Genomic DNA, 18,575 nt, shown 5'->3' with positions numbered 1-18,575 from the left:
AGCCTATTGGGTTTATTTAAATGAATTTCTAGTAGACTTAAGGCATGAAGACCCAAATTACAGAAAGATCCGTTATCCAGAAAACCCCAGGTCCCGAGCATTCTGGATAACTGGTCAAATACTTGTACAAGGTACTGTTTTATTATTACAGAGAAAAAGGAAATCATTTTCAAAATTTTGAATTTGGTTAAAATGTCTATGGGAGATGACATTAACATAATTTGGAGGTTTCTGGATAATGTGGTTTCCAGACTTCTCCAATAGCTATAATGCAACTGTTTCTCACTCTTTGTGTCTAAAATGTCTAATTCCCAGGCTTCCTAGCCACCTTTCATAGAGACGGACTCAGAATCGACACCATCAAGACCTCTATCAGGAATAATGGGGCCCCATATTACTTAGTTAGCAAGGCCCTCCTCCCATGGGACCCCAAATATTAGCCATGGTTACCAGGGCAAAGGGTCCTACTAGCAAGTATAATGGAGCCTCAAGTGGCCAGGGTACACATGTCGAGGCCCCATTTTGCCAAAGACCCGAACCCATCCACTCCCAACAAGCCCCACCTATTCTATGACACACAGATCACTCATGTCTCTTCAGGTCCTCTTTGCCATAGGGCCCTTGACTGCAGTCCCCCCGGTAACCGCCCTGATTATAGCCCTGGGCACTATTGTCTTATCTGACCTACAAGCAATCATCTCAGTTTCCTGAAGTGCTACAGTGTAGATGATACTTGAGCCAAATTAGACATTAAAGGATGATCAGACCTTAACTTACAGTCACGTCATTGGGCTTAATAGCTGGACAATGTCACAGCCAAAAACCTAACCATGTTAACCCATATAATGAAACTTCAATGGGGGTTTCTACTTTATTTGTAATTCATCTTCTCTCTTTGCTCTAATCTAGGGGTCCACAACCTTTTTTACGTATGAGCAACATTCAGACATAAAAAGAGTTAGGGAGCAACACAATCATAAAAAATATCCCTGGGTGGTACAAAATAAGTGCTGTGATTGGCTATTTGTTAGCCCCTATATGGACTGACAGCCTACAGGAGGCTCTGTTTGGAAGTACATATGAATTTCATGCAACCAAAACTTGCCTCCAAACCAGGAATTCAAAAATAATCACCTGCTTTGAGGCCATAGGAAACCCATGTAAACACAGGACAAAGATACAAACTCCTTGCAGATAGTACCCACCAGCAGGAACACATATAAACACTGTGTCTCATTTATTAAAACTGGGCAAATGTGCCCATGGACTGTTACCTATAGCAACCAATCAGTGATTAGCTTTTTCTAAAGCCAACTGCAAGTAGAACAATGAAAGCAGCAATTTGATTGGTGTCCATAAGTTAAGGCCCATGGGCAAATGTGCCCAATGTTAGTAAATGACCCCAACTGACTCTCAGTTGGGTACATTGTTCTATGTTGGGAGAACTGTTACAGTTACCATCAGGTACTGCTGCAATCTTTTGTTACAAATTTGCCTTTTGTGATAGTCTGAACTAGAAAAGAGAACAAATACTACCAAGCCTTCTTGTATGTGCCTGGAGTTACCTAATCCTTAATAACATGGAAACAACTGAGCAAAAGGAAATGCCTATGGGAGTAATTATCAGATTTTCAGACGCATAATGAAAGATGCTTGGAGAGATGAGAAAAAACTAAAATTATGTTGATTCTGTAAGTAATTTAGTGTTTTCTGTAAACAAATGGTATTTATAAGAGTCCTAAACATCAGGGCATGATCACTAAATAAATGCTGCCGGGAAAGGGAATTTTATTTAGGAAAGTTCTTGCTGACCTCATTGACACTGGAGAGAATGTTTAGATACTTGCGCTTGATAAACCTATTCTTCAACATCGGTTGATTTAGGGTAAGGCCAGACGAGGAGATTCGGGGAGATTTTGTCGCCACGTCTTTTGCGCGACAGGCGACAAAATCTCGACAGGCGACAAAATCTCCCCGAATCTCCTCATCTGGCCTTACCCTTACAGATGGGCATTACAGAGTTGCTCATACAGGAGGCTGTGGTACTAGAGAGCCCTTAGCTGGTTTTATTTGGAGATTAACCTTACACATTATTAACAACAGCCCTTGTACTTAATTATAAAGGGCGACTAATCGGTTACTTAGGGGCCGATTCATCAATAGGCGAATATCGAGGGTTAATTAACCCTCGATATTCGACTGGGAACTAAAATCGTTCGACTTCGAATATCGAAGTCGAACGATTTAGCGCTAATCCTGCGTTCGATCGAACGAACGATTCGAAGGATTTTAATCCAACGATCGAAGGAAAATCCTTCGATCAAAAAAAGGTTAGCAAGCCTATGGGGACCTTCCCCATAGGCTAACATTGACTTCGGTAGCTTTTAGCTGCCGAAGTAGGGGGTCGAAGTTTTTTTTAAAGGGAAAGTACTTCGACTATCGAATGGTCGAATAGTCGAACGATTTTTACTTCGAATCGTTCGATTTCGTTTGAATTCGAACGAATTTAACCAATTCGATGGTCGAAGTACCCAAAAAATACTTCGAAATTCGAATTTTTTTCATTCGAATCCTTCACTCGAGCTTAGTGAATCGGCCCCTAAATCTCTTCTCTGAGTATGCTTCCCAGCATATAACCGCTTCCATATCAGTATTCTTGAGTCTGTTAACATAAGATCCTGTTGGAAGCAAGGTAAAATTGTACCACCATCTTCGTGCCACAAGGATGCCAGGCTAATAATTCCATTGGAATACTGGTTCTACCTCTCAAAAATATACGAGAATCCTACATTACTGTTTTATGCTAGGAAAGCCATAATTCAACACTGGCTGCAACCTATACCTCCCTCTTTTGACCACTGGATAAATCTGGTGAATCGTATGCTTCCAATGATTAAGATAACGAATGAAGCTCGTGGAATGCCTGATAAATTTGGCAAAATACTCGGACTCTATGATGTATGTTGATTTTATGCTTTTCAATGGCTTGTCAAATGTGCAATAAAAACTTAAAAAAAAAAAAAAAAAAGAATACTGGTTCTTCATGGGTGCTCTTTAAACAGATATCAATTAGCAGGTAAATATACAGACACAAGCAGAGCTATATAAAATGAAACCATATTATCTGTTTTTATTTGGTAATAAGCCCTCTTTGTACAGAGGCAGAGTTAATGCCAACCATCCTGGGAGTGACACTTCCAACAATGAAGGAGTTAAATAAGGTAGCCCCTTAGCTTCTTTGTTGGCAGTGATAGCTCTGTGAAAGCACTGCTTTGTAATGTACATCATGCCCCACGGGACATACAAAGTGTTGAGATGAGAAGTCTCCCCTCTGATTTCTGACACCGTGCAAGAAGAGTTCATGGTACTGTGAAAGTCTAGGCCAAGTCCCCTATGGCTTACACAAATCTGTGTCTAAAGTGGAGAAAAATCATCACCAGTGATCCACTTCTTACTTCTGGCCCAATTGAGATAGCTAGAGAATATAAGACAGAAATGTCAGCAAAAGCAGCAGAAATTGTATAGAATACATATTATACATTAAAATTAAGCTCTGTTAGCTGGCCAAGTGGTACAGGAGCCCCTTTGACAAATCAGTACCTCTAAAGTTCTTCCAGCTAGACTATCCCGACTGATAGAACTTTAAGCTCCAGCAGGGATATGCATCTCAGGAAGAATGGAGCCCTAAGTCCTAGTATGGATATGTATCTCAGGAAGAATGGAGTCCTAAGTCATAGTAGGGATATGTATCTCAGGAAGAATGGAGCCCGGAGTCCTAGTAGGGATATGTATCGCAGGAAGAATGGAAACCTAAGTGCTAGTAGGGATATGTATCTCAGGAAGAATGGAAACCTAAGTACTAGGAGGGATATGTATATCAGGAAGAATGGAAACCTAAGTACTAGGAGGGATATGTATATCAGGAAGTATGGAGTCGTAAGTCCTAGTAGGCATATGCATCTCAGGAAGAATGAGGCCTTCAGTCCAAAGGATGTAACCCTGAGCCCTAGTAGGGATATGTAGCTCATGAAGGATGGAACCCTGGTTCTTACCAGGGATAGTGCTTCATTCTTACCAAGATACATGACTCCTACCAGGGAAAGTGCTCCATTCTTACTTAGATATATCAGTGCTACCAGGGATAGTGCTTCATTCATACTTAGATATATCAGTCCTATCAGGGAAAGTACTCCATTCTTACTTAGATACATCAGTGCTACCAGGGATAGTGCTTCATTCATACTTAGATATATCAGTCCTACCAGGGATAGTGCTCTATTCTTACTTAGATACATGAGTCCTACCAGGGATAGTGCTCTATTCTAACTGAGATACATGAGTCCTACCAGGGATAGTGCTCTATTCTTACTTAGATATATCAGTCCTACCAAGTATAGTGCTTAATTCTTACTTAGATATATCAGTCCTACCAGGGATAGTGCTCTATTCTTACTTCGATATATCAGTCCTACCAGGGATAGTGCTCCATTCTTAGTTAGATATCAGTCCTACCAGGTATAGTGCTCTATTCTTATTGAGATACACGAGTCCTAACAGGGATAGTGCTCATTTCTTATTGAGATACACCAGGATATGTATCTCAGGAAGAATGGAGCCCTGAGTCCTAGTAAGGATATGCAATTCAGAATAAAATGGAGCCCTAAATCCCAGCAGGGATATGCATCTCAGGAAGATTGGAGCCTTGAGTCTATTGGACATCACGAGAGGCTAATCCCTGGCAGACATTAGGACTTTGATGAATGTACTTTGGCAGGGGTAAAAAGATCTGTCAAAAAGGAACTCTTAATTGTATACACATTTCCCCATGGCGTCTAGTAACTTATAATAAACAATAATTTCTAAGCTGCTTTACCTTTAATGCCCACTTATTGGAAGATTATTAATATATACATATATTTCTTTTGCCTCAACTGTTTTGGAAAAACTTTCTAAAGTGCCATCCAACCGGATAAAATATGAATTATGGGTTTAAGTGTGTAATTGGTTATTTCTCCAACACACCCAAATTAAATTACACAGGGGACATGCTCCTCAGCCAAGTTGGAAGGATTTAATCGTGAATCTCAGCTGGACATACTGTACATACTGTACATACTGTACACAGGCAGCAACAGTAGCAACATGCAGTGTTTAAGAGAATATGTTCCATATAATATTTTAACTTAAATCTTTAAAAAGTTTTTTTTTTCATTTATATATTACAGGTATGGGACCTGTTATCCAGAATGCCTGGGACTTTCCTGATGATGGAGCTTTCAGTAATTTGTATCTACATACCGTAAGACTAAATAAACCCAATAGGCTGGGTTGGCTTCCCATAAGGATTAATTATATCTTAGTTGGGATCAAGTACAAGGTATTGTTTTAATAATACAGAGAAAAAGGAAATCATTTATAAAAGTTTGGATTATTAGGCTAAAATGGTATCTATGAGAGACGGCCTTTCCGTAATTCGAAGCTTTCTGGTTAACGGATCCCATACCTGTACCTGCAAATACTGTTTCCCTCTTGTAGCTCAATACAGTTGTATAAATTAACAATTCCTAATCTGTTACTATTACATTACACAATGAGATCTACTATGTTACGTGAATGTGATAGGGACCCTAGATTGCAAGCCCCAATGGGGCAGGGACTCATATTACGCTGGCTATATATATATATATATATATATATATATATATATATATATATATATATATATATATATATATATATATATATATATATATATATATATATATAGCCTTATGAAGGATCAGCACACACTGTTCTGTAGTGAAGTATTAGTGTTTATTTTCAAACAAAACACATTTTTATCCGACGTTTCGGTCCCACCTGGGGACCTTTTTCAAGGATGAAAAATCCTTGAATCTTCACATGTATTTCATGTGAAATTTCAAATGGAGTGCTGGTCCAATCTGAACTTTATATGCTAAACCCTTGACCAAGCACCCACTACTGAGCTACAATAGAGTGCGGATACTTTTTTGAAATAGTATATATATATTTTTTTTTAGGCAGGGTGCCATTATGCTACTGATTGCAGAAGTTAATTTTTCCTGAAAATACCACCCCCCCAAGTCTCAAGCATTACAGATAATATACTGAACTGCAACCAGAAAAAATTACATTCTACCTTCGGAATTTCCTGCCCCCCTACCTTTGAGAGAAATTTGATAAGAACATTAAATTAATTCTCTATCAACTGTAACAAGCAGCTATGTGGAATGCTGAACCTGCTGGATGGATGTCTTAAGAAAACCCCTATTTATAAATTGAGCCAAACACCTTTAAAGGGGTGGTTCACATTTAAGTTATAGTATGTGATAGTATGTGATAGATTGTACTATTCCTAGAAACTTTGCAATTGATCTATTTGCCTTTGGGTTTTTTCGGCCTCTTTTCAGCTTTTGCAAAGGGGGTGCTAACCCTGGCAGCTAAACACCTATTGCTCAATGTTGCTACAATTTTAGTAATATTGTTACTTTTTATTGCTTATCCTTCAGTTATTCATATCCCATTCTGTCATGCAAAGCACTGCCTGGTCGTCATCAAGTCTGATCCCATGACGTTACTGAATCTCACCTGTTTCACAAACTGTGTGGCATTGAACAGTTCTGTGCATCCATATAGAATGTGCTTTCCTTGCTTGGTCTAGGAAATAATAAACATGAAATGTCAGATAAGTACAGCAAACAGGTCTCTTTATTTGATTCTATGAAGTCGCTTACTCTTTCTGTATCAAAGAGGCTGTGCTGTATCACTGGTTCTTCTGACACACTCAGAAGACAGGGGTTGAAGGAAGAAATGTCACTGTATTAAAGGGGTTTGCAGAAACCCACCTTAAAAAGCTGTGTGTGCCTATTTTGGGACTTGGTTATAAACTGATCCTGGTAGCTCTTATTGGAAATGGTTTATGAAGCTTTTCCCTGGAGTGTATAGTGGGATTGGAGTTCTGCTTTGACAACTGGGATAAACATCCAAAGACAGGGAATAGCCTGACACTCAGGAAAGCACAAAAATGAGTAAGTAGAGAAAATATAGAGAAACAAGTTGCTGTAGCCATTGTGCTTGGCGTGCCAATACCCCCTTTCTCTCAATATAAACAATGTCTGTAGGGTGCTAATTGTGTGTGTGGTTGTAGAGCAGAAAGCTAACTACCACCCTGGCCAGAGGCCATATAATTGCTGTAGCTTTTTTTAGGAAGAATAGATGAATGTAAAGTAAATGAGCAGATGGAGGAAGGTGATGACATCTGTCTAGATGGCAAGGGTGGAGAAGCAGGAGGATAGGATTAGAATACATGAGTAGGACAGAGGTGCAAGGAGAACAAAAAAGAAAAAACAAACATAATTATACCTTGATGTAGTCTACTAAATTCTGGTACTCAATGTAGTTTCCACCTCCTACAACAAACACAATAGCCTGCGGAGAGAAAGAAATGCGTTTCTCATTGTTCAGTTATTTTATGGAACAGAATACATATTGTAAAAGAACAGCATAAACGCAACACAAAAAGCCTGTTCCCTGAATATTGTACCTGTATTACAGGTAATATCATGATCTATTCAACAGTTATGCTTCCTGAATGGTTGGGGTGGGGGCTAGAACAGTTGGAAAATAAAGAATCTAGAGCAATGCAGGAGTATCATGGATGTTAAAGCTGTGTCCCACCATCTGTCAATTAATTACTTCCTTCACATCATTTTAGAATGCTGAGAGTTTAAGTTAAGAAATGGGGCAGTAGTTCAGACATTCTAAACATAAAAAATAAATATATCTATAATTATGCAATGTAATATGTATTTGTATGTGTCATTTTAGCATCAACATTTTTCAGGAGGATCGATTGTGAGGTACCCAAGGCAAAATTACCTTTATGTCCTACATTAAAACTGGCCTTCGCTGGGGCAACTACAGGTTATTTCATATGGAGCAAAGATTCATGCACAGCTTTATGCTTTACGCCTTACCTCTTGGAAAGGATTCTTGTTTCTTGGGACAGAGCTGCAATAAAGAACAACAAATGTGAGGTCAGACACAATAAAACAGTTTTCTACTATATTGGTGGCCTGAAACAATACAACTAACAAAGATCCCCCTGCAAGACCCATTATAGCAGCTTTACTTTATCCTTATCTATACAGCGCACAAAATATGTGGTTGATCCCTGATTCAGGGATATGGAAGGAGATTTTTCCCACTGAGAGCAATAGCAAGCAACAAAGAAGCTTGGGGTTCCAAAGTTTCCTAATTTTTTTTTTTTTGTTACACTCTTGGATCCCTTACTACTTTTGTATGTTGCCTGAAGAAGGGGCCTGTGTGCTCTGAAAGCTTGCAATTGTTACTTATTCAGTTAGCCAATAAAAGGTATCACCAAACGTTACATTTTCTGCATTGTTACTGCATTGGTAATCATGCCACTTATCATTACTGCCAATGGGAAATGATCTGTGGGTTTTATTGTCACTATCAATCACCTTGTGTGCCATAATCATGATGTGTGTTAATGAATGTTAATGGTATTGTTATGAGCTTAGAGAAGGATCTGAAAACCAGAGCACCAAGGAGAGAAGAGTGGAAGAATCACCTGTCATTTCCCCGTAACATCTTGGGGTCAAAGTATCTGTAGTCGTCAGTCTCCTGTGGCACAGTGAAAGAGAAGATCACATAAACTGGAAAAACAGAGAATAAAACAAACCTCCAGACTTACAACATGTCTAAAATTGACCATGGACCAGTCTTTTTACACTCCAGTAGTTCACAAACTAGGCTTTTCCTGGGAAACAATGGGGTTCCAAGTTCTATGGTTCTAAGAAAACCGAGCTATACAATACTCCTGGAAACCTATTTTGAAGGCCAGTTAGTTGTGGGGTGGTTCCAAGTAGAGTCCTGCAGCGGGTTGAGCACCATGACTTCCTGTTTGATGGTAGTTGGTGGGTTGCGGATAAGGCAGTTGCGGGTAGGGGTCGGGTAGCGGATCAAAGTAAGTAAATATGCGGGTTGTGGTTCGGGTCCTGGTCTTAGAATTTGGTTCCATGCAGGACTCTAGTTCCAAGCCAATAACCTTGTCCCATCTAAAGAGCACCTGACCATAAATTGGACTTGAGCAAATGTCTAATAACCATCTTTTACCATCTTTTGATCATTAGTCCTGTGAGCCAAGTGAGTTTATCAATTAATTTTTAATATTCACGAGTGTAGCCAAATCCCACATGATTAAATGACAAGGAACAGATCTATGGGGCAAATTTACTTATCTCTGAAGTTGCACCAACGTTGCTTCGCCGCACTTCGCCAGGGCGCCGCTAATTCACTAAAAATCGAAGTTGTGCTCAGGGAGGCGAAAGGTAGTGAATTTGCGCTAGCTTTAATTCGTCAAGCAAAGCAAAGTTACCCTAGCGATGCCTAATTTGCATACGGCGCCAAGTTAAAGTACAATGGACGTATATGTAGCAGCAAATACATTACACTACACAAGCCTGGGAAAGCCTTATAAAATAAAATAGAGTTTTGCCCTAAACATGTTCCCACTGTATAGTTTAGGTGCCATATGTTAGGAAATGTAGGGGGGAAAAATTATGATCTTTTTAAGCCTATCACCCTTAAAAAAGTAAAAGACGCCAGCATTTACAAAACTAGAGGCCGACCTTCGAGGCTGGGCAAATCTCCCACTTACAATGTGGGGGAGAATAAATCTTATCAAAATGGTATACCTCCCCAAAATCCTATACCATTTACACAACGCTCCAATCCATATTCCCAACTCGGTGTTTAAAAAAATCAATCATCTCATTCTCCCCTTTATATGGAACCAAAAAGTACCACGACTGGCCTGGGAAAAGTTGACAGCTGATAAAGAAGGGGGAGGCATGGCCCTGCCCAACCTCCACCTATATTACCTTGCATCCCAAATCTATTACCTACACTGGTGGCTTCATCCTGACCCATACAACCCCAACATGGCTTTGCAAGCCAACATAGCGGGGTCACTAGAAAGCCTTAAGAATCTACCGTATCGCAAGCTCACAGACGTGGGCAACTTACCCTCCTCTATCACTACACCCCATAAAGCTTGGTGTCAAGGACTGAAACAGCTTAAAAAACAACCCTTGTGTCTGATTTCCTCCCTCCCATTATGGGGCAATGCCAATCTTCCACATTTTCGGAATCTAGACGACTTTCTATATTGGCCACAACGGGGTATCAAATTTCTGGGAGACCTTCTAATAAATAACACATTCCTGTCGTTTCAAGAGCTCCAGGACAAATGTGCTCCACTTCACACTCCCTTGTTTAGATACTTCCAAATCCGTCAACTATTCAGGGCACAGTTTGGAACTCTTTCCCCGGTGTTGACTACATTGGCAATGGAAGAGTCCCTGGCGGTAGGGCAACCCACCAAACTGATATCTAAACTCTACCACAACTTATTAGCAAGTATCCCCCCTCCATTCCACAAGGCACAAAGTAAATGGCAATTACTTGTACCAGAGCTCACCCAGGAGGACTGGGAGGAAGCGACAGAGTCAATATATATCGGCTTAATATCCGTGAGAGATAAACTGATTCAATACAAAACATTCCATCAGGTATATACAACCCCAATGAAACTTAAGGCTATGGGTAAAGGAAATAACGACAATTGCCCTAGATGTGGTGAAATGGCAGCAAACTTCTTACACATGATCTGGGCCTGCCCGATAATAAAAGCCTATTGGTCTCTGGTAATGACTGCCCTAGCAACTACCCTAGATTTTCCACAGGTGAACTCACCTCAGGTATGCCTACTGGGGATAGTGGACCAATTAGTACCTACTGTCCCTGCAAGAACTAGGTTTCGAGTTTTGTTATACTATGCTAAAAAATGTGTTATTATGCATTGGATGGGGCCCACCCCTCCCACCGTGGACTCCTGGATAAAATTAGTCGACGAGGCTATTCCCATGATTAAGCTTACGCATGAAACTAGAGGCACAACCCGTAAATTTGATAAGATATGGAGCCCATGGTGGGAGTCGGGGCCGGGCTTGCGATCAAGGGATGCAAGGGAATAAAAGGCCCTCTGATGACTCTGACACAATTAAGGCAGTGGTATGATCCAAAAGAGAGAACGAATATGTACCAATTACGCTACAATAACGACATCGACACAAGATTGTAATAAAACTGTTTAATGTTTGTAAATGTTTTATATGTTTAAACGAATAAAGCATTACCTTTAAAAAAAAAAAAAAGACGCCAGCATTTTTTGGGACTTGAAAAAATTTAAACTTTTTTTTGAAGCAATCCCTATCTACTCTATTGCCCTTCACCTGGTCTAAGGTGGTGAAGGCAAGTCTGGTGCAATAGGTAACGTTCAGTACAATGCGCAAGTTAGTGAATTAGTGTAGTTACATCCCTTTGCCATAGCGCAACTTTGCCTGACGTAAGGGTGCGAAGTAGCGCTAGAGTAGGTCCACTCGCTAGCGAATTTACAGCAGCACAAGTTAGTAAATCGACAAAGTAACAAAATGACGTCACACAGGAGAATTTGCACTAGCGTTAGCCGCTTCACGCTTTAGTGAATTTGCCCCTATGTGTGGTCAAATCTGGTATTTGTTTGCTTTACTAAAGGCTGCCATACACAGGGAGATCTGTTTGTTTGGCGATGTCGCCTAACGAGCAGATCTCTCCCCGATATGCCCACATTGAGGTGGGCGATATCGGGCTGATCCAATCGTGGGCCCTAGGGCGCAATGATCGGATCACAATTCAGGCAAAACAGGGATGGTCGGATCGCCGGATTTTTAACCCTACCCGATCGTCAGGGAAGACCGTCGGGGGCCCCACACACAGGCCAATAAGCTGTTGCATTGACCGCTTTTATTGGCCGTGTATGGGGGGCCTTAAGGAGCACAACTGTAATCAAAAACGATATTGCATGTTTCATTTATTGCCCTTCTTACTCTTAAAACAGCAGCTAAAACAGTTTTGATCATCCCCTGTCTCCTGTGGGTGCCTAAACATTTGATGGAGGCAATGGACTGAAGGCCAGTTAGGGTGTGAGGGCTGGATGTTTACTTGCAGTCTTACTGTGCTGAATATTTTAGGAATAAAAACAAAATAATTGTGCTTTCATATATCTCTAAACATAGTTAAATCTAGAAGTGTAAATAGCTCTGGTCTTGGCTGAGCAGTGACAAGAACAACCCTTTCATATCTTTATATGTTTTATGTCTATTTCTAGATATCCAATTGTATGTTCTCATATAACTTAATAAAGAAGAAGAAGAATGATCGCCTAGCCTGTATAGTTGTATATTATACATAACACTGCCTTCCGACATAACAGTAAAATGGAGTCTATGGAAGATGGCCATCCCGTTATTCGGAGCTTTGTGTATAACGGGTTTCCGGATAACAGATCCCATACTGTATAGAGGCCGAGGAGAATACAACATATGGTCTTAGGAGCCATAATGCTATATGGGTTTTCAACTCGGAGAAATAAAAATCTTTTCCTTAAACCCAACTACTACTTTTCTCCATTTGTCAATGCTGGCAACTATTCTATGGCTTGAAATGTGTAACCCTTATGTGGATTCAAGAGCGAAAGCAGAAAGTGTTAACCTGTGTAACCCCGTGTATGTAAAAGTTCTGTGCACTGCAGAGCACGCAGCCCTGGGACACTTAGATCAAAAGTGCCCGAGAGGTTTCCTTTCATGAATTTTGGCTGATGGAGAATCTTTTTTGGAAGGGGTTTGGTTGGAAGCTGTGTTTTTTCCAAAACACTAGCATTAATATTTCATTGGTAGCTTGGAGCAAATAAAAAAAGATACCATCAATAACAAACACCAGTAGCCATCAGGGAAAAGAGACAGCTTACAAAAACAGGGAAAGCCTCTGAGACCTACATATATTTATAAACCAAGGCATACAATACTTACCATATCTATCTATCTATCATTTATCTATCTATCTATCATTTATCTATCTATCTATCATTTATCTATCTATCTATCATTTATCTATCTATCTATCTATCTATCATTTATCTATCTATCTATCATTTATCTATCTATCTATCTATCTATCATTTATCTATCTATCTATCTATCTATCTATCTATCTATCTATCATTTATCTATCTATCTATCATTTATCTATCTATCTATCTATCTATCTATCTATCTATCTATCTATCTATCTATCTATCTATCTATCTATCTATCATCTATCTATCTATCTATCTATCATTTATCTATCTATCTATCTATCATTTATCTATCTATCTATCATTTATCTATCTATCTATCTATCTATCTATCTATCTAATCTATCTATCTACTCTTTTATCTATCTATCTATCTATCTATCTATCTATCTATCTATCATTTATCTATCTATCTATCATTTATCTATCTATCTATCTATCATTTATCTATCTATCTATCTATCATTTATCTATCTATCTATCTATCTATCTATCTATCATTTATCTATCTATCTATCATTTATCTATCTATCTATCATTTATCTATCTATCTATCATTTATCTATCTATCTATCATTTATCTATCTATCTATCTATCTATCATTTATCTATCTATCTATCTATCTATCTATCTATCTATCTATCTATCATTTATCTATCTATCTATCATTTATCTATCTATCTATCTATCTATCTATCTATCTATCTATCTATCTATCTATCTATCTATCATTTATCTATCTATCTATCATTTATCTATCTATCTATCATTTATCTATCTATCTATCTATCATTTATCTATCTATCTATCTATCTATCATTTATCTATCTATCTATCATTTATCTATCTATCTATCTATCTATCTATCTATCTATCTATCTATCTATCTATCTATCATCTATCTATCTATCTATCTATCTATCTATCTATCTATCTATCTATCTATCTATCTATCTATCATTTATCTATCTATCATTTATCTATCTATCATTTATCTATCTATCATTTATCTATCTATCATTTATCTATCTATCTATCTATCTATCTATCTATCATTTATCTATCTATCTATCATTTATCTATCTATCTATCTATCTATCTATCTACTGTATCTATCTATCATTTATCTATCAAATTCAAAATTTTGAAAATGATTTCCTTTTTCTCAATAATAATAAAACATTAACTTGTACTTGATCAAAACTAAGATATAATTAATCCTTATTGGAAGCAAAACAACCATATTGGGTTTATTTAATGTTTAAATAATTTTTTTTAGTAGACTTAGGTATGGGGTTGCAAATTACACAAAGACCCCTTATCTAGAAAACCCTGGGTCACAAGCATTCTGTACTCATTTCTTTAAAAAAGTAACCTTGTCCGTCATTGGTCTGCATTATTTCTGATCTGCTTATTTCTAATAGCAGAGGGTTCTTCAAAACATCTTAGCGCTTCAACTTTTGCCAGCCATTCTTTCATGTCTGGTACATATTGTTATTTTCGATATTTAGGGATTTATAATTTAGCTGCGATGTGGGAGAGCGGAGTTACAAAAAAATCTGTGTGTCCTCTAGGGACATACAGAAGAAGCGTACATATGCAGGATCAGAAAGAGCTTAGGCAATGGGGTTATCCAAAACGTTCAGGACCTTTTATTTAGCTTTTTTGGGGTTTTCTGGATAAGGGATATTTCTATATTGGATCTCCATACCTTAAGTGTACCTGAAAATAATTTAAAAAACCCAATAGGATTGTTTTGCCTCCAATAAGGATTAATTATATTGGATCAAGTACAAGCACCTGTTTTATTATTACAGAGAAAAAAGTAATCCTGTTTAAAAGTTTGGGTTATTTGCTTGGAATGGCGTCTATGGGAGATGACCTTCCCATAATTCTGAGCCGTCTGGATAACGGGTTTCCGGATAATGAATCTTTTATCTGTATTGTATCCCAACTGGATTTACTTTTAGGGCAATAACAAAGTATATGCAGTAACGGATCAAGTGCTGCATTATATCGCCAACACAGTTGACTGGATTTGGGAAATATTCCAGGTAATCTTTATTAAATAAACTTTGTCTTCTTTGGTAAGAGATAAAGGTAAGCTTTTATTGAAAGGGTCCACAAACTTTTTTTTTTATCTATGAGCTACATTCAAACCAAAAAAAGAGTTTTGGGAGCAACACAAGCATGGAAAATATTCTTAGGGGAGAACAAAATAAATGTTGTGGCTATGTGGACTGGCAGCCTACAGGAGACTCTGTTGGGCAGTTCACTTGGTTTTTATGCAACTAAAACTTTCCTCCAAACCAGGAATTCAAAAATAATCACCTGCTTTGAGGTCACTGGGAGCAACATCCAAGGGGATGGTGAGTAACACGTAACTCGCGAGCCACTGGTTGGCAGGAACCCAAAGTGAACATTCACTGTTGTTCTAGTTTTGCTTTAGGGGTCAAGGAGCCATTATCCTGTAGGTGTATCCCTTGCAGTTGGTCATCAATAAACCAGCTTTTGAAGTGTTCCCAGCTAAAAGCTGGTGGGAATGATGGATTGTTAAAAACCCAGTAATAAGAGGCAAGGGTATCTTGTTATTATATAGGTTTGTCTGAATTTGTCCCAGACTTCTAGGGTATTGGATAATAGAGGGTGATTCTTAGAAAAAAAGTCTATGGTGTATTTATCCAGGGAAGGTGGAGTAAGGGGGTTAGTAGTTATCTGCTCAACTTCGACCCAGAGTTTGTTATTAACATGGTGTGACCAGCCCAGTATATGATTTAGAATAGCTGCAAAAATTGAACCTCCTAACCACTTTTGATTTAAGTATCATACTGAGTTTGGACAAATTATAACAAATTATTGGGCTTGGAACAGGTACAGTAGCCATGAGATTGCAAATACACATCATATAGTCTTCTTACCGGATTAGACTTTACTTCCATTAAACTGTCCAGGATCCTGGTAACTGGAAGATTCTAAAATAAATACCTCATGTTAGAGTTTTTATACAAAATGGAGTACCTGCATATGGAGACATAAGTAGCACAGTTTCTCCTCACCCAGAACACAAACTGATAGTAAAAGACACAAATATATGCATCCAAAGCCTCCTTCCCACAGCCCAAAGAGTGTCACGGTACAAAATAAACAGCTGACATTTTATTACATATTTATAATTGGGAGGCCCAGCATGATGTATGACAGAAAGTTCTGTGTCCAGGGTTTGTATCAGATGTCTGAGCACATTCACAAAGCTTCTTGTTTTTAGTGTCCAAAACAAACAGGATAGGGAAACTGGTTGGGAGGGGAAGGTGCCTAGATTAACCCGTCCCTTGCAACATGGCTCACACACCACTAATGATAGGCAGCTTTAATGAACCAAGCAAGTACTTTTACAAAGGGGACCTTCTTTTACCTATAAGCTTAACTGCTATAGATAATACAAGTAAACTCGGGTATTGAAACAGTCATGGATAGAAAGTGAGACTAGCAAGTGCAACACAGGTTAAGATCGCCGGCGCTGTGTAATGGCCATGCCATCCACATTAAAGATACTAGAACCACAAAGGGGCCTGTTTATAAAGCTGCGTACCATATTACAGTTGTGGCAGAATTCTCTATATTTGACAGTGTAAAATGTGGCATATCTGTATGTGTTGCATAGTTGAATATGTTTTAAATAAACTTGGGTGATATATCTCTTTTGTCCCAAACCCGCGGAGTGAAGAATAACCAAGCAAATCACCAAGACAAACCAACAGAAGAACTGGGATACAGAACATGCAGGGCACTGTGGAACATATGTAGACATATTTGCCTTTGGGTGCCATTACTACAGCAACTATCATAGACTTTCCCAATGACACAGGCTAAAGATCTCTTATTGATGACGATGATGGACTGTGCACAGCCCTAGTGCGGCCCATCAACTTGGTTACTCTTCCAACACCATTATGAATAAATTGAGGGTTTTATATAAATAGGGAAAGTATACAGTTTCATTAAGTAATCAAGTGATTACAGCCATTGCTGTTTTTCTTCCCTCTGTACATTCTCGTCTACACCTTTAAAAAAATCGGCCTCTTTAAAATGTAAGCTGATCCGACTTTGTATTTTTGTCTTGTCTGTGGCTCATGCAGAAGTGTCAGAGCTAAAGCACAATACTTTTGTTCCGTAGCCATATTTATGGAATATGAAGATGGTAGCCAGACCACTCCAAGTAAATTGTAACAACCTAGAAGCTTGGTGTCTGTCCAAGGTGGTTTGTGTGTATATATGTTTTCATTTATATAGAGACATTTGAAAATGAAGCACTGGACTGCAGAACAATAAATTAGAAGAACAAACACAGGGTCTATACAATAAAAAATACAAATAAGAACAAAATACAAAACTAAAACAAATTTCTTATCATTAAGCTTGTGTACCTGTTGCTTTAGAACCAGATTTTTCACACCTTCCATCACCAACTGTGAGCCTGAATTCATAACTCGGGAGAGCAGGCTAGAAAAAAAAAAAGCAAGATGGCAAAAAGGTACCAAGAACAGAATCATTGTAGACAGTAACACTTACTGGGGCTAACTGGGCACTAACTGAGGAGAGGTGATGCTCATGAAATTGCAATAATTTGATAGTTCTTTAGTTTTAGATTACTCGGTATTCTACACTGTGCTACAGGCTTAATTGACAGTAATGAGACTAATAGAGAGCATTGCAGTGGAAGTTGCTACAAATATTAATTTACTAGGGTAAATTATGCTGCCCAAAAAGAGGAAGCCATCACGGACAGCATAACTGTAGTAAGGAATTGATTAACATCACAATGTGCAAGTTATATCAGTTTTGTTCAGGATTCCATGCAAGTTCACAGATGCACAACTGGCAAACAGTCACAGCACAGAGCAATGGTTCACATTTATCTTACCCTTTAGATTTGGCAGCTCCAATCCCATAGCTGGCAGGTGCAGATGCCATCTTGGCAAAAGCTCTGTATAAATAACAAGATGAGGAGATCAGTTATCCTCTATAAGGCAGGCCTTGGGATGAACTGGCAAAAAGTCAAGTTAAACGCTAAAGAGATTTTATTTTATATCTATTCATATTTGGGCTTTAGCTAAGTAGAATTCCTCTGGAAATTAATTTACCATCCATGAACTCTGGACCTGTAGGTATATAGACAAACTGTAGAACATCTGACCCTTGGTCAGAAAATCAGTGTAGCGCCTTAATCTTTCATAACCGTATTTTGGTTTAAGGATAGTAGACCCCTGACAACACCCATGACAAATGTAGCAGAAAATAACCATAGAAACAAATGTTTGACATGAGTGCAGATCAATCACAATATTAAGCAAGGAAATTATAGGACTACACAAACGTATAACCCAACAGTAGAAGGGAAAAAACGTTTGGCTAGTCTTCTCTAGGGATGGGCGAATTTGACCAGTTTCGTTAAAAATTCGCTGATGGCAAAATGTCGCCGACGCCCAAATATAATTTTGACGCGCGTCTTTTTATTTTGACGCACAACACCATACAAGTCTATGGGCGTCATTTTTTCGGGGAAACAAGGCGAAA

At 38.6% G+C, this 18,575-nt stretch overlaps 1 protein-coding gene across 2 annotated transcripts in view; it reads right to left on the bottom strand.

The window, feature by feature from the left end:
- Window positions 1–3,105: 3,105 nt before the first annotated feature.
- scfd1.L (sec1 family domain containing 1 L homeolog) overlaps window positions 3,106–18,575 on the bottom strand; it is a 61,900-nt gene continuing 46,430 nt past the window's right edge. For both annotated transcript variants that reach the window (NM_001092557.1, XM_018228923.2), the window contains 8 exon segments: window positions 3,106–3,475; window positions 6,610–6,678; window positions 7,384–7,449; window positions 7,998–8,031; window positions 8,615–8,667; window positions 15,920–15,973; window positions 17,426–17,501; window positions 17,923–17,985. In NM_001092557.1, coding sequence (NP_001086026.1) covers window positions 3,452–3,475; window positions 6,610–6,678; window positions 7,384–7,449; window positions 7,998–8,031; window positions 8,615–8,667; window positions 15,920–15,973; window positions 17,426–17,501; window positions 17,923–17,985 — 439 coding nt within the window. In that variant the 3' untranslated portion in view covers window positions 3,106–3,451.

This window comes from Xenopus laevis, chromosome 8L (assembly GCF_017654675.1).
Source record: "Xenopus laevis strain J_2021 chromosome 8L, Xenopus_laevis_v10.1, whole genome shotgun sequence".
Classification (NCBI taxonomy): Eukaryota; Metazoa; Chordata; class Amphibia; order Anura; family Pipidae; genus Xenopus; species Xenopus laevis.
This window is presented reverse-complemented; position numbering and strand designations above follow the sequence as displayed.